Source organism: Nipponia nippon, unplaced genomic scaffold (assembly GCF_047370975.1).
Source record: "Nipponia nippon isolate SJK-2023a ecotype South Korea unplaced genomic scaffold, ASM4737097v1 scaffold_24, whole genome shotgun sequence".
In the NCBI taxonomy this organism is placed as follows: domain Eukaryota; kingdom Metazoa; phylum Chordata; class Aves; order Pelecaniformes; family Threskiornithidae; genus Nipponia; species Nipponia nippon.
The window spans coordinates 4,054,297-4,080,183 of record NW_028262341.1 but is presented as its reverse complement, the minus strand read 5'-3'; the positions used below and the strand labels follow the sequence as shown (position 1 = coordinate 4,080,183).

Here is a 25,887-nt window from a genome sequence, read left to right as displayed (position 1 = left end):
CATAAAAACACATAATTTTTCCTTTCATTGTTATAATCCAAGGCTTGATTATTACACACTTCTAGCATGTTCAAACATATATCCGTAAAATGGAAGCTTTACACTTTAGTCTCCAGCAGTTACCACTATGTGCCTTAGCATTTAATCTGTATTTTTGTAACCTATGTGAAAATAAGCTTGCCTTCTCAGATGTAAATTTTCATACAACCCACATATATTGTTTAACTCATGAATAAAAATTCATAATTATGCTCAGTACTTTCCATCCTATATCTGAAGGTGTTTCACAGAAGTGACTGAACATAAACTTTAAAATATGGCAACTAAGGTCATTTATCCAAAAGCCTGATCTGGAGGCACATGAACTTTGTGAGAGATCTTATTATTTGATCTTGAAGGTTCCTAGGGGCCTGCACTGTGCTTTCTAAGTATTAACCCAATCTGGGCCAAAACGGAGAGTCTTTTCCCAGTTTAAGCCCCAAAGATCTAGGAACTCTCAGTACTCCATGAACAAATTATCCCTTGCAAGCAATTCCTAATGCAATGCACAAGCATAGGATCAAGCTTTTCACAAAACAGAATCAGAAAATATTGCTGGTGTTTGTGTGCTATCAAAGGAACAGAGACCTCAGTTTAATTCCTTTCTTAAAGGATTCTTTCTGCATTTTATTGGGAGTCTATTCAATGTAAAATGCAAACAGCAGCTCTGCAGCAGAAATCAGATTTCAACAGACTCTTCCCTCAAACAAAAATGCTGTAACAAGCCACAGAGCTCTGTCCCCTATTGAGTTCTGTTTCTCTGACCCAACAAATGTTGCATTTGTTAATGCACAAAAGCAAAATATTACAGGGAAGTGCAGAGGTTTAATCTGTCTAGAACTGTGTAGAGCATGGAAAGCTGGGTAAATCCTGTCCCTTATAGGGAGACAACAGATTTGAGCCCATTCAGGTCAAAGAAGAAACAGAATGTGTGTTTCCAGTTTTGTAGCAGGTTTCTAACCACTAGTTGTTATACAGAAAATCTGCAACACCACCCTTTTCTTAAAAGGGAAGAGTGGCTCTTCCTCAACTCTTTGAAAGATTAGCTGTAGGAGGGGTCAGTATGCCAGAGTTAATGCCTGATTGCCCAGTAGGGCTTTGTGGGTGAAGGTGTCTCTGCAGCCCTGGGTAAGCAGTCTTAACTTCTGATGAGGGATAGGATTTTCGAAACCCCATTTGCTTGGTCTGGGTCACTCACAACTTCATCACAGGCTGCTAGGTTTGGATCTTGTTCTGTAGCACCAAACTCTTCTGGTGCCCTGCATAGGAAGCCTCAGATCCTAACACAGTGTGAATTCCACTCTGGAGGTCAGGTGCCTAAACGGTAAGTATTGCCAAATCAAGTTTTCTATGTCCCTAAATCCTTTACTGGACCTATTCTATAGCCCTTTCCTGTCACAAGGCCCTTCCTTACAGCAAGGGAATTGCAGCAGGGTGTGGACTGCTCTTTATGGTTTCAGTGTAAGCCCAAAGCAATGTGACTAAGAGGGAACACTCCTCGTTGACCATTTTCCTACTCTGTCACTTTAAATAATGCTTCTATTCCAAAGGATGCTTAGAAAGGTGTTCTCTCGTTTCTCTGTCCCAGAGATGTCTTCATTTATAGCTTTCAAACTCTGGCAGGTATAGGGGGTTCTGCCTAATTCGTTTCATTAGCAGAACCCTTGAACTGTTAGAACAACTATATTTGACAATTCTGACTTGACCTGCATCAAGGAGTTTGTTTAGTAGGACTAAATTCACCTGATAGTGATGCCCATGAGGGATTCACAATTGTAGCCTGAACAGAAGTAGGATGCTTCTGGGCTTGGACTTGAGGTGAAACACTGGATCCCCAAGGGTTATAGAAACCTCCCTTGTCTCTCCCACAGACTAAATTTTTCATTCCCTTACCATTAAGGAGTCTGAAAAATCCTCCTACTCCTTCTGTACAGTCTTTTTCATGGGAGAAATGTTCTTAATTCCACCTCCTCCTTCATGGAGAGTGATGGAGCAAAAGAGCTGACTAAACTACTGATCTCCATGACCAATTCAGTGGCAGGAATAAAAGAAGTACTCATCCATTCCTGCTACTGCTATTTTATCTAGCATACCCCAGGCAGAAACAGGAATCCTGCCAAACTTTGGAATCAATGTAAGTGAGCTTTGCTGCAGTTTATTTGAAAGTTTCATGTTGTTAAGAAACTCCAGGCAAACCTCAGGACTGTGAACCTCAGGATTGTGCACTGCTGAATGGGAGAAACTCTTATATGCTCATTGCTTATATGCCCATTGGCCTCTTCATGGAAAGGATCTTGTAGCATTACTGATTTTCATTGACATTTTGGTTTTTTATGACATTGCTACTACCTTTTGCTACTGTAAGTGCTGTATGAAAGCCTGGGCCCATTGAAATTATTCACGATCTCTTTGCCAGATCTTTGATTTTAATATATCAATAGTAAGACGCAAAGCCACATGTATTTTGATGTAATCATCTCATCTTCAGTCTTATCCCAGTCTCTGATTTCTTTGGCACAGTCAGCTTCTGATTGATTTTAAAATTGAATTTTCATATTCAAGTATAAAATAAATGTTAGAGAACCTGAAGTATTCCCTAATCATTCCATGTAATACTCTTTACCTTTCGTCTAGGTTGTCTTATTGCATTGTAAATGCTATGCAGAGCTTAGGAAAGAGCTCTTGCTACTGTGGCAGCAGGCTGATGGCTGCAAACAGCTTAGAAGATAGCCAAGATAATGGAATAAGTAAATGAACTTGGTTTTCTTGCCATAATAATGTCAATAGGAAATACTACTGTTCCGTCTCTCAGCATAATGGTTTCAGATTCAGTCTGTAGTTGGTCCAAGTAGCTCCAGCACAGCTACATTTTGGGACTGGGAGTAGTGCTTGTGCACCTGTGGATTTCAGCTCCTTGTTAGGTAGGGATCCACTATGGTTCTTCCTTGTATGCAAGCTGAGCGTGCTAGAAAAAAAGTCAGAATGTGACTGACTTCTGAGCATTTTTCTCGGATAGCCGGAAGATTTACCTTTTTCTCAGGAACAGAGTCCCCAAAACACTACCTGTGTCCATGTTAAAAAACTCTGTGACGTGATAAATCACGAAGGATGTCAGTTCTTTAAAGCAAATACAGTCCTTCAGCCTGTTCTGGGTTTGGGATTCCCAATTAGAAAAGTTCCCTTTCTTATATGTAAGATGGCTCTGTAAGACTCTGAAGCTGGCTGAGGAAACAGCTGTGGTATCTGGAGATGTGAGTACCCCCAAGCTATTTATTGCCTTTCCTCTGTTGGAGGTTACCACCTTCGCAGCAGAGTCAGAGGAAGGGAATGCATGCCCACCCCTTGGCCGCTCCACCTCCGCAGCTCTGGTATGGTGTGAGTAATCTCAGATGGCAGGGCAGAGCAGGCAGCTCTGCACTGTGATTTATACTGCAGTGGCGAGAGCCACCAAAGCTGGTCAGAGCCCACAGCAAAGTCTTCACCAAGTGAGACAGTACCGGTCATGCTCATGTTCACAGTGTCCTTCATTCCCACCTCTACCAAGTCTTGGAAGAAATGAAATAGGCTGAAATCTTGCTCCATTTGTCCACTTCTCCTGCAGATTTAGGGGACCCAAGCAGAAACATCTTTTGTAGCCCACAGAATTCTCTGTGTGGGAATACCATATGATTAAAGGTTTGAAGATTTCAGACAGTAGGGCTTTGGCAGGCCAATATATCAATTCTTCTTTACAAAACTATAATTTTGTCCCAAAAAAGAAATCCAGTTTTACAATGAAAAACCCTAACATTTAAAGTATGTTTTAGCTGCTTCTGGAGGAAGCTGAAATTTTCACAAAAACACTCTTAGTTTCTGAATTAAGATTTTGTTATTATTTTCTTTTCTGTTTTACCTTCTCAGCCGCAAATTTTCTAGTATCTCTGTAAACTCTGTCCTCAGTTCTGGTCAAACTTTTCTGACTAGATCTTGAGTCTGCCGCTGCCACTTCTGCTTTCTCAGGCAGTGATAAGAACTAGAAGCTGCTCTGTTTCTCAAGTTTTCTTCCTTCCCAAACAGAGCACTGAAACTGACCATTATGTTGTTAATTTAACTTAGGTACAAAGGGCAGCATGTAAGCCAGTTTTTTGCAGGTGTACGTGAGGGTCTGTCTGTGTATATTAAATTTAGACTCCTTACTGAGTACGTTACAGTTTGCTTTGGTTTTTCCTTCTTATAGCACCCCAGTTACACTGGTAATTAGTATCATTCAACTTTTTATAGAAGGAAAAGTGAATTAACAAAGCTCATGCAGGAAGTTAGTAACAGAAGTGGGAGCTAAACTGCAGGTTCTTGGGGTATGCAGTAACAGCTTAACCCTTGGATAATCTTATGTGAAGGGACTAATCTTTTTCCTCCATGATAGTATGATTTGCAGTAATGGAAATTTAGAGTTCCCTTGCCTGGAAAGCTTCCTAAATTCTCCAAAACCTTTTCAAAATCTAACCACTTTTTGCTAATTCTGTCATGTATGATTCTTTCATTTTGAGAAGAGTGCTTACTCCTCTCAAGGAAAAAGCAGAGTGACAGGAGCAGTATGAATTTTCAAGAAGTTATGCTCCAGGAAAACAGAGTTGCTTGAAGGAACAGCTTTCTAGGATAATCGTGCAGTTCTGGAGTTTCATCCAGCTCCTCCATGCAACTCCTGACTGTACTCTCTCACTCCTTTTTTGGCTAGCATTTAGTTGAGTTATCTGCAAGTTTCAACTTGCAAAGTTCCTGTCTGAGTCTTACCACTCCTGTAGGATTTTCCATGGGAAAACAAAACCCAGTTTCTAGCAGATGACACTTTGGTAAGCAGACAAATGCATATCATAGTCTAGAGATTTTAGCAGCTGTTTAAAGATAGATACAATTTGCACAAATGTTTCTGGTAAATAACAGAACTTATATAAATTGTTGGTCTAACAGAAAAAAACAAAGCCATCTTAAATCAAGTATGAAAGTCTACATCGTTTGAGTCATCTGTTTTCATAGTTAAAATCATGGGCCAATTTTTCTTCTCAAATAGTGCTTGCTCACTCTAAACTTAGTGGAGAGACTTCCTTCTCTTTCTCCTTGGTGAAAACTTGACTCTATCAGCAGAACAGTGAGTTAATGGTTATTGCTTTGTGCTATTTAAGGCCTCCATCCTGCAATGAAACAGGAGGTTAGAGTTTCAGAGATCTAACCTCTATTATAATTCACCATTTTTGAAAAATATATTGATCTGGGCATTTTTACCAATGGATAAAACAATTATGGTACTATATAAATAAAAGGGAATGTTCTTTTTCCTTTAAAAGGAATTGCTATTCAGCAACATTTGCTCATTGTCAAATTGGTACCATTTTTTGTAATACCCTGTAATTTGATCTGCTGTAAAATAAATGTTCAAATTCTGAAAAAAAAAAAAAAATCTGTTCAGAACATTGATACATTCAAGATTTTTATGGGAGACCTCCAAAGAAAACCCAGGTGCTGAAGGAAGTGGTGTTCTTGTCTCAGTGGGTGGCATTTTCACTGCTGAGTCAGTACTGCACCAGTTCCGTGCTGCTGGAGGTGCTCCATTTCAGATGAAACAGAAAAGCAAAATGTTGTGGTCATCAAAGACTCCTTGGCCCTATGGTTAAGGATGAAGGTGCTTGCCCCATGGTCTAGGAAAAATTCCATCCCAAGTAACTTACACTGTATGTTACAATTTTATTTGTCTGAGGTACATATCATTTTGGCTCCTGAAAACTTCATTGGCTAGCATAGCTACACAAGTTGACAATACATTCACAGCAGAATGACTGCATTTTAATGATGTGTGAAGCAGTCTTTAAACATATAATTTCAGAATCTCTTTGGGATATTTTAGAACATAGATAATGCTCAAAATATATGCAAAGTATAATTCCTATCAGTTGCCATTCTTTCTGTAATAAGTTTTTGGGACAAAAGATTCTGTAAAATATATGTGTTACTCTGTATGTTACATTTCTCAAGTATTTTGAATATGGCATTTAGTATTAAAGGTTCCCATTTATATCATAGAATAACACCAGCTGCCTTTGAAATAGTTAATTGTTTCTGCAGTCATTTATATTAAGCCCTGCATGTTTCAAATACTGTATGTTTCAAGAGATAGTAACACTGATGTAACAGACTTGGTAACACCACTGTACATCTAGAATAACTCAACTGGTGTCTTTACAGCTGTTCCAAATCCAGCTACAGATTTACACTAGTGTAAATGAGATCTGACTTCAGTCTTGTATTTGTGTATGTGTCTGACTAAATTAGACACAAATGAAAATGTTGAGGGCAGTGCTCCGTCTGGAAGGGCTGGAGTTGGTGGAGAAGGATTATAGATAGATGAACATAAAAAGCAGGAGGGAAATAACAACCTGTTGATGATTACAGTGTTTATTTTTAAGTGGCCTCATATTCCCTAAAGAAGCTCAGATGATTCTGCTGAACTACTGTAAAGTTTATTTTTCCATTCATATACTTTCTGTGTCTGGCAGCAAAACCTAGTACAAATCAAATACACTATGTCTCACCAATATCTTCTTCCATTTTAAATATACTCAACAAAGCTTAGAGAAAACCTGGCCATTTAAATACTTCATACACTTTAATGGTTTTGAAAAATCAGTAAAGGATATAATGGACTGATACTGTGCTGTGGCCAAAGGGCAAGAGGCAAGTCAGAGATGCATCTGTTCTGGCTTTAGGCCATCTTTGCACCCCTTGGCAGGCCGAGTCTGCTTGCAGAGTGGTGGTGCTCCTGCCAGTGAACTAGTGGAAGTAGCCACAATATAGAAGTTTTGTCTTCATGGAGTTGTTCCACAAATACTGAGCCTTGAGAAATAGTGGAAGTCTATTTTCTGTAAATCCACCTTCCAAGACAGAGGATGGAAAATGAGATATATGCCACTAGGCTGTGGTGCTAGCCTTCATTTTGCAGGAGAAGGCAGGGCAGCATGCATAAAGGGTGGTAGGAAGAACAGGAGAGCAAGCTGAAGTTTTCTGCCCTCACTGACATCTCCTGTGTTCCCATTACTCAAAAACAGTGCCTGTGACAGGCCTTTCAACCCTCAGCAAGGGGTTATAATCATTGGGGTGCTCAAAGAGCAGTGATAACTATCACATCCACAAATATCCTGAAAATACCTCTGATCTAAGTAAATAATCTGCTAATTTTGTGCTTGAAGAAGTGACAGCCAGTCTCTGGAAAGCTGTCAGGTTTTTTTTGACACAACAGAGCAGAATTTGACTGTCTTTTCAAAGTACAGGTTTAAAAAACAGCTGCACAGAAGTTTCATTTTAACACAGCCTTTGGGTGTAAAGGGTGCATTTGACAGTAGAGTAAATTTTGACTAACATTTAAAAGGAATTTTGTTTGTCCAAGGCTGATTTTTTTTTCTTTTTAAATCTCACATATCTGTAGAGGTGATTTTATCAGAAGCTGTAATCAGAACTAGGTCAGCATTGCCTTTATGTCACTAATCTTAACACCTCCAATTAATCTCACTCATGAATTCATTATTTAGGAAATGCCAATCTTGTCTGGAAAAGCACATCCCTTCTTTTATCTCTGCTAATCCAACACACCAGCAATATTAAGCTGGTATTATACTGCATCATAGCAAACAGAGGCTGGTCATGCTTATACGTGAAGACTTCTAAACAATCCCTCTAGACTTGAACAAAAAGGTGCTGAAAAGTGGGCTAGCAGAAGATGTGGATGCACATATATAAATATATGTATAGATATATATACACATGTATTTATGTATATAGATCTATAAAGTGCAAATGCTGTGTTCCTGTAGGCTGTAACCACATGAGAGCTGAGAAGTGTGACAGCAGCATGGGTGCAGAAAAAACAAAAAAAAACTGAACCCAAACCGATTGGCCGTCAGGGCCAGGAGCAGAGTCCCCAATCAGCGCTGTGGCCCCAGGGACAGCCATCTATGGCCATGGGGCAGCAGGTGCCGGCGCTGACAGGTGTGGATGGCAGGGATGTATGGCATTGCTGCGGCCGGGACGGGGACCCACTCCCCGCTGGGATGCAGCTGCATCGCGCCAGTCAGCGCCACCGGTCACTTGATGCTCCACTCCCCCCGTGGATTCCCGGCTGGCTGCCTCGGCGGGTGCTGCCGCCCATCTCCTCTGTCAAGGCCAGGGAAATGTGATCTCTTCCATTGAGGGCTGGCGTAGGAATCCTACGTCAGCTGCCCAGGGGGATTTGTGGGGTTTTCAGACCTTTTGCGCCGCGACGACGGATGGGAAAAGCCTGAAGGATGAGGAAATATCTTTACTTAGAACCTTGGGAATTATTCAGGTCTAAATTCTTTTTAAGAAAACAGTTTACAAGTGCCGTGATGGACAGAAGTCTTTTGTGTGTCCCACGAAATAACTGTGGACATAAGAGGGCGTAAGCTTAGTTATGTGCATTAACAGAAATTTTGATACAAAGCTTTAATGCTGGAGTCTTCATGTGCTTTGCTTTTGTTTCTTTCTGAGAAAATCCAGAAAGATAGGTGGTTTAGATCACCTGCTATGAGATCTCTGAATCTGACATATCCATCTTCTATTTATACTTAAAAAGCCAAAGTTTGCCCTGTGTAATTTAAGTCAATCCTAAATAGAAAAGCACTGGCAAGTGGGTAAGATTGAACATTAAAGAAAGGCATTGTGCTTGGTTTCTTTTAGAGAGCAAACCTCTGCCATCTCCCCATCTTCAGTCTCACCATCTCTCCAGAGGGGTAACCCAGGCACAGCAGCCAGACGGCAAGGTGTGCTCTCTCATATGGATGCAGGAGACACACTGCAGAGAAGCAGCAGGAGATGTGGTGAGGCTGACCAGTCTGCTACAGACTGCAAGGTCAGAGCGAACAGACTGCACCTCCGGAGGGCTGTGCATCACTCTGGCTCAGGGGCTGCACCAGGTGCACTGCCTCGCAAAGCTCCCCCATGCCCAAGTTACACAGCACAGCTATGGGGAACAAAGAAGCAAAAACCCCCCTGTCCCAGTGCCCTTTCAAAAAACCACAATTAATTTGGTTTTACAGAGGTATCACAAAATATTGTAGATATGCCTTGCCACATGTCAAGAGCATGAGTGGAAGGGAATAGACTGAACACCGTAAGCAGGTAGAAACCTCATGTCCTGATGAGCTTGCAGCATACACGTATAAACATTCATAACACGCTGGTCGATTATTCGTAAGCAAAGAGAAGCAGATGTTACTGGCAAAGGGTGTCGGCACTGTTTGGTTTCACAAGAGGTGTGATTAGAGAAGGTACTTGACGGAGGAGAGAATAATCACTTGGCATGTAAAAATGGGAGGCAGATTCAAGCAGAGGGTTTTGTGTATTGTTGTGAAAAGCACACTTATGTGTATTCATTTGAAGAAGACGCACTTACAGGACTAGATAATGGAAATTTATTTTTTTCTTTGAGACTTCGGTGAAAATAAAATAGTAACAAAGAGGTTAACATGTGGTTATAGAAGTTCAGCTATTATATAAGCCCTGTAGCTTATTTCAAAAAGACTATAAACCACAAAAGCATTTTATGATTTATACAAAAGAGGTAAGAAATGTTCCATTTTTCTGTGTTACTGGTATACATTTTTTTTTTGTCTGGAGCTTGTTAGATAACAGTGAGTATAATAATGTTTTATCTGATTCTCCTAAACATGCAATTAAAGTACATTAGTACCAGCATACTAGTTTATGTTCATTCTTAAATGTAAAAATCTAAGAACTCTACATTAATGGAACATAAAATTTGAGATTTTAGTTACACAGAAGTCAGGGAATTCAGATGGACAGTTCCCATAGCAACCCATCTCTTCCTCTTTGTGTTTTTCATTTCACTAGAACCTTTCATTACTTGATTGCACCATACATTGTATCATGCAATTTCATCATAAAATTTCATCATTATATAACTGTGCAAGAGAAGAGAGTGAAGCTTGTCTTCACTCAACACTTTCTAACTTTAATGTTTCTCTTGCACAGAGAGCAAACTGATGCTTAAATGAATCAGGCCCATGATTTAAATATTTTCAGCTTTTTTGGGGTACCTCCATAAATTTGGCCGGGTCCTTTGGAACGGCTATAAATAATAAAGCAGTTGAACACAATAGCATATCATTCCTTTGTAATTGGCTATTGTCTGCCTTGCCACATAAATATGTGGCTCCAGTGAGCAAAACAGAGACCAAACCATTTTTCATTTGTGGCTAAAAGATTTATTCCATCCAGATACAGGAAAGAAAGTGATAATGGAAAATGGAGGGCACTTGTGGTTTTTGTCTTCTGACAGTGGAATATAATTTACCAAATTACAACTCTGTGGATTGTCATGGTCACGAGTGGGGTTATCAGTTAGAGATCATTGTGGTGGCTTCTAGACAACATAACAGATATGGAAATTTGTAGTAGACCTGTAATTCTGAATTTTTCCATACTGTAAATTTCGATTACAGATGAAGAGCCAGTGAGATCTCACTTTTCATTACATGAATGAAGATAGTGATTAACCTTGCAATAGTCAGGTCTGTGTTGCAGAAGATATCAAAATGGAACAGACAGAGTGAGCTGGTCTGAACCTTCTGGGGACCTTATCAACCAACCTGGTCTTTTTAATTTAGAAGCCCTACTGTGAGTATTTCCAAGCCTAAATATCTCTGGTTTCTCATGCCCTGGAGTGCTGCGGGGAGCAGTTCCACAGCAGATGAACCTACCAAGAAGAAAGGAGATACCCCTCTACAAAGATGAGCAAACTAAAGGATAGGATGAAAAAAAATTGAAATTCTAACCTTCTACATTCTTCCTGTTAAAGAAGTGCTAAAACAAGAAGATAATACTGCAGAAACAGAGACTGGATTAGGAAAATGAAAGGCTTTTCTTCCTCAAAAGCCTTCAAATTGCGATGATTTCCATTGCCTTGATAAAATCAGACCTGGCTGGTAGTGCCATATTTTCTTTTGTGCTTTTGTAGTGATGATAAATTTTGCATGAAATGAAAGTAAATAGTTGTTTATACTTCATTTTACAGCAGCCAGTATGTCACTAAGTCAGCACTTCTCCTCCAAGATTTATAGAGCAGGATTTAGGCTAAATTGCTGGCATATGAGATTTCAGCCAAAGGTTGTTTTCCTTCAACCATTTTGTTTTTCAAATGCCTTGGATGATTTTAGGTTATTGGAGTCCAATATAATTACTTGCTTAATTGCTTGGAAGAAGTAGAGCTTCCGTAGTTCAAAAATGGCTTATTTTCTTTAAAAATAACTGAAATCTGGCTTGGGGTTCTCTAGAATGCAATGCACTATACAATTGTGTAATTTTATCCTCTTAAAAATTCCCTGAATAGTCATTAAATCTTTGGAAACTAGCTAATCTCCAGGAGGATGTGATAGGTCTGGCTATTTTCCAGGCTTTGCAAGAGGCTGTGACAGCTTAACATGGTAAGAAAAATGGTTTCTAAATCACTCCAAGACTGGGTCAAAGATTCTAGCCTGCTGAAACCCAGTAGGTCTGCTTAATGACTCCAGCCTTCTCCACACTTCTCTGAAGTGTCTGCTTTCAAAAGGTGACACAGAGCAGAGGAGAAAAGGAAAAATTGACACAGAGTCCAGAGAGCTTGTGAATAAGAATGGATCAGTTAGATATTAGTCAGTGCCACTTTTAGTTGTGCTGTACCAATTTGTGTTGTGTTGTGTTGTGTTGTGTTGTGTTGTGTTGAAGCACAACAATAAAGGACCTTTATGAGAGGTGCAATGTGGTAGGTAATGATATGGAGGAGAGTACAGTAACAAACAAGGCAATAGAACAGGCAAAACTGTAGCCTGCATGTTCAGAAGCCAGAGATAATGCTAAGATGTTCAGGATCATTGTGTTTGTACTGAATACCACTCAGTGCCTTAGTGCAGAGGATAAGTATATCACTTTCAGCCTGCTTGCCTCTCCAGAGCAGGACTGTGTACGTGAGTGTGTGTGTTCATGTGCCTGTGCAGTCTCTCAGTCTGTTCTGTCTTTTCCCTTATAACTTCTTCATTTTTTATTCAGTGCCAAGGAAATCTGGCACAAAGGAAGGGGTCTCACAGACAATGAAATTCCACCAAGTTTCATGACAATTATATGTTCTCGTGCAGAAAAAGAGAACCAGAAATTACTACCAGAAAGACTCCCAGCTGAAGGCAGCATTGCAACATGAGTCCTTACACACAGAAGCAACAAAGAACCAGGAGAAAGATGGGTAGGGCACAAGAGAAGCCCCAAAAGACCCAGCCACAGGAAAGCTTCTCTGGATATTGCACTTTACCCCAAAATGCAATTCACAGGGAACCAGGCATTAGTTCCAGCACTCGCAAAGCTAGAAGCTGTGCCTCTGTCTGCAGCACACTTGTGGAAATTTCTGTTGCCTAGCCTTACACCAACTCATTGAAGCATGTTCTTTTTTTTTTCTTCTTTTCTGGGGGGGGGGGGCGGGATGGGGGTGTGGAGGAAGTGCACTGCATCAGTGAGCTTGATTAGCCATGTCAGCCAAGGTACCAGCCAAACACACTGGATTGATGGGTTTTGCAAGGGAAAGGTTTGCCTCTACTCTTCAGGGCTAAACTTAATTTTGGGTAGAATACCAACATGATTTTACTAAATTTGGTCTTTGCCTTTTCTGGTGAAAACAGAGATTGCTTCTTCTCCACCTGCTGTGGCAGCAACCTGCTTTCTAAGGATCTGAAAATAAAAATAAATATGAATGAGAATAAAAACATTGCAATTTTGAGAGGGAATCTGGTCTCTTTTTGGAGACTGCTGCAAGACATTCATTGCGTTACACTGCTTTTCCTCCTCTGAACATCTGAAAGACGACAGTGCATTCCTAAAGCTCTACAAACCATAGAAGTGACTGTTTCACATGAGTGCTAAGTAAACAGTCGCAGAGCTTTAGAGCATTGTGAGTGTGCTGAGGACAAGGTGCATCTTCTTTCACCCAGACATGGTGTTGTGAGTGCAGCAGACAAGGATTTGGGAATGATGGGAAAGGAAAAGATTCAAAGAGGCTGCAAAACATTCCCCCCTCTTGTCTTTTCATCTTGTTCTTCATCTGGGTTGTCTGGTAGGATAATGATTGTGCAGCTCCCTTCCCTCACCTGCGCCCATTTAGTTGCAGCTGTGTTGACCTCTGAGAAAAAAAGAGGTCATTGCCATTTGCAAACAGAGGAGCTGGATGTCATCTCAAAGCTTGGAGTTGAGGATGTCATCCAATCCACCTCACATCAGCATGATTCCTCAGAGATTCCATGTGAATCAGCAGGACTCCATCAGTGACTCAGATGAGCTCAAGAAAAAGTCCCAGGAGTGCTGATCCGGGTTGCATGTCTGGACAGCTTGATCCACCAGATTTTGAAAACAGAATATTTTATGTATTCAGAGGACAACAGTTTTGTACTTATAAGAAGAGAAGAATGTTAGCTGAGTTTAGTTATTCAAATGTAAAAGGGAAATTTCACTTTTAATATATCATATTGTATCTATTAAATCTATTGAACAACAGCTGATTGCAAAAGCCCTCTTTATAATTGGCTTGTTTCAAGCCAGTAGCAGTAGAAATCATACATGACTATGTCTGTTCTACTAGTTGAAATTTAAAAGATAAAAGAGAAATAAGAGGGAGTGGAGAATAAGTGTAGAGAATCATTCAGCTTGTTTTAGCTTCTTAAGGTTTGATTCCAATGGATTTATAATTTTCTCTGTGTGTCAGTAGTAGCTTATGGGATTAGACGTGAATTCTGTATAGATACGAAGTTTGAAAAGAACGATCTACATTGGGCCAGCCTTCCACAGTTGCCTAAATGTGTTTCAGAGGTCCACAACATCAGTTTGGAAGGCTCAGATCTCAGAGTAGATCGCCATCACTTTGCTGACTTGATGAAAATGCAAGGTTCAGGGAGTGTGTCTGCACAAGGAGAACAGTTTTATAGCTTTTGCAGGAATAAGAGGGCTCTGTTCTTAAGTCTCAGGTAAAATGCAGAAAATTAAGTCTAATTTTTAATAAATAAATACAATAGTACAGAAACAAGGTATCATATTATAATACTTGAGGGGGGTGTTAATGGTGGTAAACTGGGCATTGCCATAAAGAAAATAATTAGGATATGTACTTTTCCAAAAGGAACATAAAGCTCAGATGAGAGGCAGCCATTCTGAGAAGGCAGAAAGACACCAGTTAGAGCATCCCACACTAATACACAGCACAAGCATAGCCACTTATTGACACAAGAGTGCTGTCTAATCTATATGTTGTAACTGAGATTGCTTAACCAGATTTCAACTCAGAATTAACTGCAAGCTGTCTAATAAAGTAGTAATACCCAAATGGACTCTTCGAAGAGTTTTTGACTGAGAAATTCTTAAAGCTAAATTTCCGAAATCTTACAAATTTTGACTTTGTGTACTATCGCTTGTAGTTGGGGGGTTCACAAAGACTTGCTTCTCATATTCTTTTACCTTAATAAAGCCAATGACTGTTCTTTAGTGATCTGTTGAGGTAGATCAGTTAAAACCTATTTGAGGCCAGGCAACCATTCTGAATCGTTAGCTACTGATTTCATTCTGTTTTTAAGCTTTTTCATCTCTGTTATTTATCTTGGTATTGATGATCATGGTTGTGAGGGTTGTTTTGAGCTGCTGAACCTGAAATTCACTTGTTTTGACTTTTCACTAAGCATCTGTTTTAGCAGTGCTTTTTCTTGTACATTAAGCTTCAGCACTGTGCATTTGTAGCACTGTAACTGGAGTCAATAAAGAGTAAACACCATGTGTAGAAGCTCTTAATTGGTATTTCACAGCCGTATTAGCAACTCTGTCCTCCACTTTGTCCTATCAAAAGCATACACTTAGGAATGGCAGGGCATTGCTATTGTCATACCTTATATCCAGTTCAAAGGAAGAATTCAATTTAGGTACTCGTCCTTCTTCCTCTGTGAAGAACATTAATTCCTAAATTTGTTGCAGGTTGGTTTTTTTTTTTCATTTCTTCTTCCTGTATCTTTCTTTAGAGAAAATGAAAACACCAGGGTATTCCACTGTAAACAGTATGCATCCTTTGCTTTTAATATTCATTCATTTCAAATGGATATATATGTTAAAATAAATTGCATTCTGCATGGGAATCTTAACCCCTTAATGCTGTCAGATATGGTGGGAGGCGGGTACTAGTACAGGCACTTGCTTCAGCTTCATTCTTTATTGATTGATTCCAGTTTCAGAAGAAAGAGGTCTGTATGGTCCTCTTGCCACTTGTAATTGGAGACCTACATCATCAGTGTGGTGGATCTCTGGTCACTTTCTTTCCCTAAAGCATAATGTAAAACCTTCCACTGCTGGGCAGTTTGTCTTACTGTAACACTGCTGAGTCTTTCTTGCAGCCTGTGTCAAGGATTGAACTTTCCAAATTATGTATTTCAGACATTGAGAAAGAAAGGACTTAATGGCTGTGACAGTCCAGACCCCGATGCAGACGATTCAGTAGGTCACAGCCCTGAGTCTGAGGACAAGTACAGAAAAATTAATGAAGATATTGATCTAATGATCAGCAGGCAAAGATTATGTGTAAGTACTCTGAGCTCCCTTTCATTTTTTTTACTTTTTGATATTTCTCTGAACCTGGCAGGCATTGAACAAGAAAGAAAACAAAGGTTGTGAAAGCCCCGATCCTGACTCCTCTTACGCTCTCACCCCACGCACTGAAGAAAAATACAAAAAAATTAATGAAGAATTTGATAATATGATCAAGAGCCATAAAATACCTGTAAGTACCAAAGGTTAGATGGCTGTCTGCTGATAACTGCTGCAGTAACAAACCATAACCCTTTCAGTTCTGGCTTCTTAAGGAAAGCATTTCAGCTGGAAACAGGCTTTAATAGCCCAATATAAAATTAAACACTGTGGTCAGAAAATTTCACACAACATATTTTTCTTCCGAGTTTCTACCTCTGACACACAGACAAAGCCTACTATAGGTGAAACCTACAGAAGGAAGTGAAATACACATATATACATCATATTCACTTGATTTACAGAACTGTTTTACCACACCACTCGCCCAAATTCTATCTAAAAAATAACGATGGAAATCTTTCTTTGTGAACAGGCTAACAAACCCACAAAATACTTTCTGTGGTGATATAGAAAAAACAATGTAGAACTGAAATTCCTTTATATATAGTAATTAGTGCATTCTGTGCGTGTCACTTCACTTCTCAAGTGTCTCTGCTAAACTCAGTTGCAGCACTGAAGGGTTACAGCTACTTGCTCACTGCAGAGAAACAGACTGCATGAGAGCCTAATGGTAGGATTCAGACATGTTTGTGTGTTGGGGTGATTTTACAGCTTTATCAGAGAATTTGCTTTGACCTCATCAGCATTTCTTTAATGCTTTAACATGAGCTAAAATTTGTTTTAACCAAGTCAAAATTTCTAACCATCAGTCATATGCCTTGCCAGATATCTAAGAGAAATAACTCTGCATGTGCTATTTTGTTTGCACAAGACATACAAGGGGAGAATACTTTGTCATTATGTTTAATATTACATTTATAAAACCAACAAAAAGAATGTGGAGGTTTGGAGGTTATATTTGGCCCTTCTTCCAAATGTTTGCGGAAGAGAAAGTAGCAAACCAAAAATTTGCCCAGGTCCAAAGAAACATCTGAATTTGCATAGGTAACTGCTTGCTTCTAAAAGAGATCATTTGGATGTGTTCATTCCTCACTCCCACATGTAGGTCATGTTGTTAGCTGCCATAAAGGATGTCTGTATACCCAGAATGAGCTAAGTCTCTTCTGTAGTGCTAGTCAATTATGTGTACAAAATCTGATACCTAAGCTGAGGATACCTTTCAAGGATGCTCAGATTCTGTCTCATGCAATGTAAGTGTTCTTTCCATTAATTCTCAGCAGAAAGATTTTCACTGAAGTAAATTAAAATTTGAAGAAGTTCTCACATCATGGCAAACGTATTTTTGCAAAAAAAATTTAAATAATAAAGATTTTCCCAGAGACGAGAATGGCACCAAATCTGATAAATTAGTATTTGGAATGGCTGGTTAAGGATGTCCAACATGTATATAAAATATCAGGGAAGAATACATATATGTTCCATCTTTCTTTACCTCCCTTTTTATTTGCTTCTAATAAAAAAAAAAATGCTCTAAAGCTGTCACTATGAATTTGGTTTCTCAGGATGAAACTCAGTTTGACAAAAAATGACTGCAACATTTAGGGTGACTGTTATAAGCTGGAATGCTTAACCCTTTTTCATGTCAAAGTCTTACCAATTGCCATTCCTCTCCTCTTTCAAGTATGATCTTTGGCTTGTTCAAATCAAAGTGATGGAATGTTCAATCAGATAGTATTTAACCAAGCTACTTTTCCACCTTAAAAATTGTGTTTGGAATGGTCCTCCAGATCCTCTGTTTCTGTCATGCTACCTGTTTTTGTTCCAACAAAGCAGCACATGTTATAACCATTGGAAATCTTAAGGCATGAAAAAAACCTTGGAAAAAAAATCATTCCTGTGATAGTAAGTTCTATCACTTTCTTTACCTCCACAAGATTTGGGAAAATCATCTTTTCTATAAAACTTGGAAAGCTCTAGGAATTAGGAACAACACAGTTAATCTAAACATGGTACATCACTTTTGTCCTCCCAAAAATTAATGGACTTTCCCTCTGGTTGCTTTCATTAAATTTAAGCTTTTGCTGTCAAATATAGTCCTACTTCAACTATTAACTTGGTGATTAACTTGGTTTCCTGAGCTGTATTTTGGGTATAATGTAACTTCCTACCTTGCAGGGATGTTACAAGGTACAATGTATTATCTTTTTGTGAAATTACTTCAGAGATGCTTCAGAGATACAGAACTGCAAAATGTTAGCTTTTCTTTTCATGTAAGACAGGATATCCCTTCTTTGAATACTTCACATGCAGAGCTCAAGGGCTGTGTGCTCCATCAAGCTGCTTACCACAAAAGAAGAATCAGTAGGTGTTCTCCCCCAATGCAACAGGAGCTCCTTCTCTTATCATAAGCCGAGATGTAATGGGCAACATGGAGCCCAAAGCTAGTACATAATGGAAATTTGTAAATATAATGTATTTTTAATATACATATAATAAATTATATTATATACAATAATATCCCTAACTGTACAATTCAGTATAACTTCAGAGAAATCAGGGAAATTATACTTATTTACTTGTGCTCATCAAAGGTAGCCAAGAATGTTGGAGGGAAGAAAGCAAAATTGAACGAATTGAACGAATAGTCACCAAGTCAAGTCATTAAATCACTACTTACAAAATATATAAAACAATGCAATGCCTGTGCCTCGTCTTGTAACAGAATGAAGCCTCTGCCAAATGAAAACAAAATTGGCTTTTGCTCCTAACAGCTAAGGCCAATAATGTTTCCTCAGATAATTTTCTGGGTATAAGTATTTATATTGTTCTAAAACATCTGATAATAATTAGACATTTATTTGTAGTTTTCATAAGAGTGATGAAAGCAGAGGAGACAGAAATAGTCCACTAGAAGGGAGATATAAGTATCTCTGTCTCAAAATAAATGAAGGCCTGGTTGAACATGGGAAGGAGAAAACCAATATTTAACACAGAATGTTTGGTCCATTAATTTCCAAGGGTTTTGAGTCCCCAACACTTTGCTTTGCACAATATACCACAGCTTGTGGAGCACACATCTAACACAGTGTGTGCTGTACGCTGGCGGTTTCCTCTCAGGTGAGCCATCTGCCCTCTTTGGCAATTGTGTCCAAAGGGGAAAGGACAGAGAAAAAAAAAAAATAAAAGGCAAAATGTGGCAATCTGCATACACATTAGAGTAAGGCTACATCTATGTTAGTAAATTAGCAAATGGCAAAGAACGTACCAAGGCACCAGGAGGTGCTTATCTCTGCCCTGAATTGTTTGAACAGTCCCTGGCATGCTTTTGGCATGTGCCAAATAACACTCTCCCAGACAATTTCTTAGCTCTGTTTGGTAGTTAGCCCAGGCCAGGAACAATTCCCAACTGTCAGTTTATATGTAGTCATGATAGTTTTGAGGTTGAAAAAGCTTAATAGTATGGACATGGACTGCTCTGTAGCCTCAGATGACCTCAGTTCCTAGGCAAGTTTAATTTACGAATATAGATATTACACAAGTGCATCATAAGCTTTAATGTCCATCAGGCTTAGCTGGAATAGATATGCCCCGTGACTTACCACCAAGAATGACTAGGGAATCTGCAGTAGGTTGCAGTTCTTAGTGAAGGACATATAAGCCTGTAACAAAATTTGGGCAACCGGAGCAAAACTGTAGCTAGAGAATCACTGTTTCATACTGGTACTTATCCAGATGAACTTCTCTCTCTAACCTTTGAGTACTGAGGAGAAGAAATAAAAACTACTGTGTTCCAGATCTAGTGTGTATTGTGCTGCAAAGCAGAGAGTAAATGGACTTTGCCCTGATAAAATTGCCTATGAAGTACTCTGCAAATAGATGTAAGTCTATCCAGACAGTAGATCGGTGAAAATGAAACAATTACTACAGAAATTAAGGAAATAATTTGCTTAACTAGTTTAAAAAAATATTTTTGTAATTCAATTAAAATATATATTTATAATTAAACTAAAATATGATTTAAAACTAAGATATTTTATTAAACTAGGAATGCTAAGTATCTGTTTTAGCAATGCCTATATGTTTCAGTGATGACTAGTGAGACTGGCAGCCACAAGAGCAACCAGTACTGGAGCTCCTTTGTGCTGTACTAATGTAGAAAAAGAAGACTGCAGCCCTTGAAGGGTTTGCTTTGTACATGGAAGAAATACACAGCATAATGATGAAAGTAGATGAGCCTGTTGAGGATTGGCAAGACCTTCAGATTTGCGTTTGTACCCATGTTTTAGTTTAGATAGCTCAACAGAGGTTGGGATTAGGAAAATAAGTTGAGAAAATAGAGACAATATTGGTGTCATCAGCTGTCTACCCAGGCTCAGAGGGCAGATTTCACAGATCTCATGACAGAGGTAAAGAAGACACTGTGCAAAGTGCTCCCCAGTGGGTGACACTCCATCTGCCATGGGCTGGCACTCAAGCAAGCAGGATCATGTGCTCAAAGCTACGAGGCAGAGAGATCTCCACCACAGCCCTGAACATTGCAATAACAAGAGGCTCCATGTTGGTTTATTCATGTCTCACATCAGGCTGGAGGTGGAGATGAGACATCTATCCTCATGTGAATTCACTGGCTAAAACCTTTCAAAAAGGCAGAAACCAGCAGCAGCATCTGGCTTTGAGCTCCAGGAGCAGCCATGCACTTCTGACTTACATGGGATTTGGAAACCACTTGAATCCTTCTGTGGCCAGTGAAGAGAATGTCTGGCTTCAAAGCATACCTTCAGGCTGATAAAATGTTTCAGGTTATGCTATGTGAACCTGTTTCCAAGGAGCCTAGACCTCAGTTGGGACATATACTGGTACTCCTTGTGCTATGTACTTTGTAAATTTTCCTTTAAAAGACAAGACACACATGCATCTAGTGAGCTGGACTTTAACTGTAAAAACATCTGCAGGCAAAAGAAAGGTTGCTTCTGAAAGAAATAAAGAACATACTTCAGCAATTACATTTTTCATCATGTAATCATGTGTTTTCTTTTTTCTATTTGTGAGACACAAACACTAGTGTGTTTCAGGATCCCTACCCAGACCTAGCAGCACGTGTAGTTTTGCTCCTTACCCACTGAACACATAGATTACCAAGACAACTCTCCTCCCCTTCCCACCTCTACTTAAACCAATCAACTCTATGGACAATATGGCCCTTGGGGTGCAACTCAGCTTCTCAGCAAAGGCAAGCGAGTCCCAGCATGCAGCCCTGGATGGGGAGCAATGCCAGCAGGTCTGTCCACTCAAGTACCCTACCTGATCTCAACTGTTATGCTATGGCCATCTTTCACAAACCTAGGCCACAGGCTATGTAGAGGGTTTCAGAGATAAATTAACACCTTGAAATAAGTCCTGAGGCATTTGTGTAATGTATCTTTCACATCATACCCTGAACTAAAATCTTGCTGTGTGTTTCAGTGGTTAAGCAAAATGATTCCTCTATATTTAGAGCAAAATTATGTCTGCCTCCAGGAAGGGAAGAGGACAAAAAAAATCTTAAGGGATAACGGTAATTTGATGGCCAGCGCTGTAATACACAGGGCACAGCCAACAGCTCTGGCCAGCCAGAGAAGAGACATGTGGGTGGCACAAGGTCAGGGTGCCTCTGCTGACTGACACAGCAGATTATGTGTCCAGCTCTCAACATAGTCCCTCTAGGTCCTTGAAGACTTACCAGTACTATCAGCTGCCAAGAACAAAATTAAACTCTGTGATTTCTTCCCTCTGAAGATGTTACAAGGCTGGTTTAAAGAATATTTTTATGTGTTTAGACACTTGAAACTTGTAAGATTTTTTAAATGGTAAATTAAGGAGTACTTCATTTCCATTCAGGTATTTGTGTATTTTAAATGCTGTCAGGTAATTCTGAAAAAGTTTTCTTTCCATTCACAATGACAAAAAAATAATTATTTTTAAACCAGGTAAATTAAATATGGAGTTCTAATGTATTTGAATGCCACCAGAGTTATAAATTTTAGAGAAATTCAGGCAACTGCCACCCAAGAAAACCCCAGCCAATAAACCCACCAACCAACCAAGAGAAAACCTAAGTTGGGCTTTCTAAGAGCATAATCAGAGTGAGATGCTGCAGCTCGTCGCACCCTCTGTCACAGTGGTCCATAACTTGGTTCTTTTTTGAAAGGGATTCTTGCAAAGGAAAGTGGCTCAGGAGAGGATCCTGCCTTAAAGTATGAAAACAGTATAGTGAAAAGGCATCACCAAACACCATCACCCCCCCGCAACAAAAAAAAAAAAGCCAAAACCAAAAATAAACACCTTCCCCCCAAAAAAAACAAAAACACAAAGAACCCAAAGACTAGTGTGCATCTGAAGTTCTTGTATTTGCTACCTGTCCCTGAGTAGAACTTTGTTTCTTTTAAGCCCCTCCAAGCTAAGATAGAAACTTAAAAAAAGGTAGTTTACTGTGTTGGTGCCTTTAAGGTGATTTGGGATCATTCTGGTTGCTAAAGCAACATAAGCTGAAATTAAAGCTTTCCCTGTTGCATTCTACACCTTCTAATTTTTCTCCATGCAATGAAGTCACCATAATCATGTGCCTTTGATCTTGCAGTCATCTGTGACACTAGATTAAGATATCACAAGTGAACAATTACGACTTCACAGAATGAAAGAAAAAGAAAATTAAGCCTCATAAAGCAGGGTTTTGTTTTAAACAAAAAAAAAGTGAAAAAACCTTGCCAGTTCTTACAAAGTAAATGTGCAAGCTGCATTAAAGGAAGATGGAATCATGATTTGAAAAAATCATATTTAAAAGCCTTGGTAACTCTTTAGAAACTCTTCTCTTGACTCTTGGGGGAGGGGGACGAGCGTAAATATTTTAACCACCAACTACAAAATATTTGAACTAAATATAGAGTAACTGTACTTGAAGGCTGTTGTGCTTCTGTACTATTCTCGTCTTTGTTTCCCTTTTTTGCTTGTACAGGCTGTTCCACCACCAAACTTTGAGATGCCAGTTTCTATCCCAGTGTCCAACCACAACAGTTTGGTATACAGTAACCCAGTCAGCTCACTGGGAAACCCCAACCTTTTGCCGCTGGCTCATCCTTCTTTGCAAAGAAATAGCATGTCTCCTGGCGTGACACATCGGCCTCCAAGTGCAGGTAACACAGGTAGGCTCTGTTCAATGCCATCCCTTTAAATGCTTTTTTATCAGCTGCTTGTGTGCCTTAGGTCACTTTAAACTGTACTCTGAGAAACAAGAACTCTGTTTTTACTGGTCGTAACAGTTTGTCCAAAATTGCTGTGTTGAAAAATCAAAAGAAGAGCCAAAGGGGTTTCTATTCCCAATTTAGAAAATAAAAGTTCTAGAAAAAGCTGAATATTGACTAAGATTAAAGGAAATCAATAAAGGATAAAAGGGCAGACAATTTGCTGTTTCATAAAAAGGCAGCTTGTCTACTTAATTCATGCAAGAACTCACGATTCCATAAAGCTTAAGGGGGCAGGAGAGAAAATGTAGCCAACACAAACAAGTTGAAGCAAGTAAAATAGGACACTCATTACTTAAGTCATCAGTCTAGAGGCTAAACGGAAAATTTATTATTATTTATGCATTCATGGGTTCCTTGATGGGTAAATGTTAGTTGACCTTTGTACTTGAGTGCTTTGTATAGCAAGAGGCTGTGCTTTGCTCTGGTGATGACGAGGGCTCACCTCTGAATAGGATAAATGGGGATTAAGTTCATTCAATCTGTTTGGCTGAAGCAACATCAAGATCCTTAAGGATACTGGGTTCAAAGAACCATTTGAGGTCCTCAAGTGCAAGGAGAAGCTTTAAAAGTCCTTAAAGTGAATGTCTATGAAAGGCTGAGGAAATTAAAATGAAAAGCTATGTAAATATATGTTATAGCTTCTGATTTACGTTCTCATGCAGGAACTTTCAGTCTCTTACTCCCAACTCTATGTGGAAGCCTTCGCTTTTCTGACTAATACTGAACTAAAGATAGTTTTCAAATGAAGGACTACTACACATAACACTGTGGAAGTCTGAAAATAAAATAATGAAATGTTGTATACAACATGTTTTATTTGTCCTTGAAAGGCAAATATCTCATATGGTTAACATTAAACATTACAATTTTATGACTATGAGTCTGATCCGATGCCTGTTGAAGTTAGGCAAAAGTTGAAGAGGAAAACAGTGGTGGGTACTGGAGCAGGCCGTTTGAAGTTAGAGAAAATGTTTTGAATGTTTGCCTGTTATAATTTATCGTGCTCATTTGTACTATTTCATTTCAACCCCCTAGGTGGCCTGATGGGTGGGGACCTCACAACCGGTGCAGGCACCAGTGCAGGTAAAGAAAAGAGAATTTATATTTATTTTTCTAAGTGAACAAAGGACTTCCTTCAAAGGCTGAGTCCTAAAATAGCTCCATACTGGAGGTGGGATATGAGAAAGTGATCGGCATCAGTTTATTTCCCCCAGCTGGGGAGTGGGGAGTTAATATTTGTGCTTTTCTTACTAGTAGGAAGAGGCTTGTTTTCAGCAATGTTGAAAATCTTGCACCTCAACAAAGTCCACAGATACAAATGTCTGTTTTCCTTCACATTAGTCTTTCCATAAAAACTTTTGGATCCATTGCATAGCCGTGTTCAGGCAAAACTCCTAGGCCAGTGTCAGAAGCCCTGATCCTTTTTAAGTCACAGGGAGTTTTTCTATTGACTTTAGTGGAACTGGGGTTTCATTTTACAAATTTAAGCTTGAGTAAAGATTTCGATATTGAGTCTTTCGTTAGACTTCAATCTACTGAGCACAGATTTGATTTCAAGCCCCTGCTTTAAGAGCATTGCTAGTCAGCAAAATCTGTTAGCATTTACTTAAATAATCAGTAATTAACTTAAGCTTAGTTTTATGTATTTACTTAAGTGCTTTGGTACACAACAGGGAAAGGATTTTCAAAATACCCATGCAGAGAAAACGATTAGCCCCTTTAGTCCTCCTCCCATAGAACTAATGAGAACTGGACTTACTAAGATCTGTGTTATCAAAGCAATGTTGTCAGAGTAGTCCCCTTTGCTCAGTAAACTCAGTGGTTTGTTAGCAATGTCAGCAATGTTGCATTATTACAAATACAGATTACAAAAGACAATGGCAAGATTACTGTTTCAGTTTGAGAAGTAAACACATATGTTCGAAGAAAATAAGCTGAGTGGTACAACATGGAGCATATCCAATTTTACTGGGTTAACTGCTCTCAGAAAGAACTGTATAGAAACATAGTTGGAAGATCCATTTTGTGCACTATAAACCAAGGCTGATATCTATGCTGATTCTGAGATTGTCTCATAAAATTACTTATAAAGAAATTCTGGATATAGTGATCTTTTCTTTCTTGGCTCTTCTCAGCCTTCATTAGACCACCCCCCTTTTATCTTCATGCATAGATGAGTCACAGATGTTTGTGTGATGCATTTGTAGTAAAATTGAAACTGCACAGCATTGTATCAGAAAGGCACTTTAAACACATGCTGAAGCTTTGAGGGGTCATTTTGTATTAATTTAGGAGTAGGGAAGGCAGACCACCGGAACTTAGCTATTAGTCTCCTTTGTTCTCAAAAAAAGAAAGCATGATACAAAATTACAGTTTTGTTAATTATCTTTTGTTAGCCTGCGAAACACAACTAAAGAATGATTCATTCTGGCTACGTTCGCATTTCATCTCACTTTAACCTCATGTATAGTAGAAACTTCAGGAACGGCAACGGGGGGACTGGGATAGGAAATTGATTGCCCTATTAAGGGGCTCCCTCTACTGGCTTATTAAGAAATATCATTGTCTCGTTACTGGTTTCCCTGGTCCTTTAAAAAGACGATGGAAAGCAATTAGTAAAGGCGGCAATGTTTTCTTTTAAAAGGCACACATACTAAAATAAAAGTTCCTCTACAGATGCGTTTGGCTTAATAATCCTTGTGCTTAATAAAATCTGTATATCAACATGCCAGTTGAAAATTTATATTCTTTCTAAAGACATTGCTTTTCTTGGAAATATATTAAAAGCATATATAAGTGTAGGAAGAGGAATAGCTTGATTATTTACTCACAAATTAAGAATTTGTATTTCCTGGGCTCAGTGTTA

At 39.1% G+C, this 25,887-nt stretch overlaps 1 protein-coding gene across 11 annotated transcripts in view; it reads left to right on the top strand.

The window, feature by feature from the left end:
- The window catches only part of MEF2C (myocyte enhancer factor 2C), a 127,530-nt gene that overhangs the window by 73,471 nt on the left and 28,172 nt on the right, over positions 1 to 25,887 (top strand). For 7 of the 11 annotated variants that reach the window (XM_087761410.1, XM_087761417.1, XM_087761414.1 and 4 more), the window contains 3 exons: positions 15,529 to 15,672; positions 22,733 to 22,919; positions 24,057 to 24,104. In XM_087761410.1, the coding sequence (XP_087617536.1) occupies positions 15,529 to 15,672; positions 22,733 to 22,919; positions 24,057 to 24,104 (379 nt within the window). Of the gene's footprint in view, positions 1 to 15,528; positions 15,673 to 15,733; positions 15,872 to 22,732; positions 22,920 to 24,056; positions 24,105 to 25,887 lie in introns of all 11 variants that reach the window. The other 4 variants (XM_087761419.1, XM_087761415.1, XM_087761420.1 and 1 more) reach the window with 3 other exon arrangements.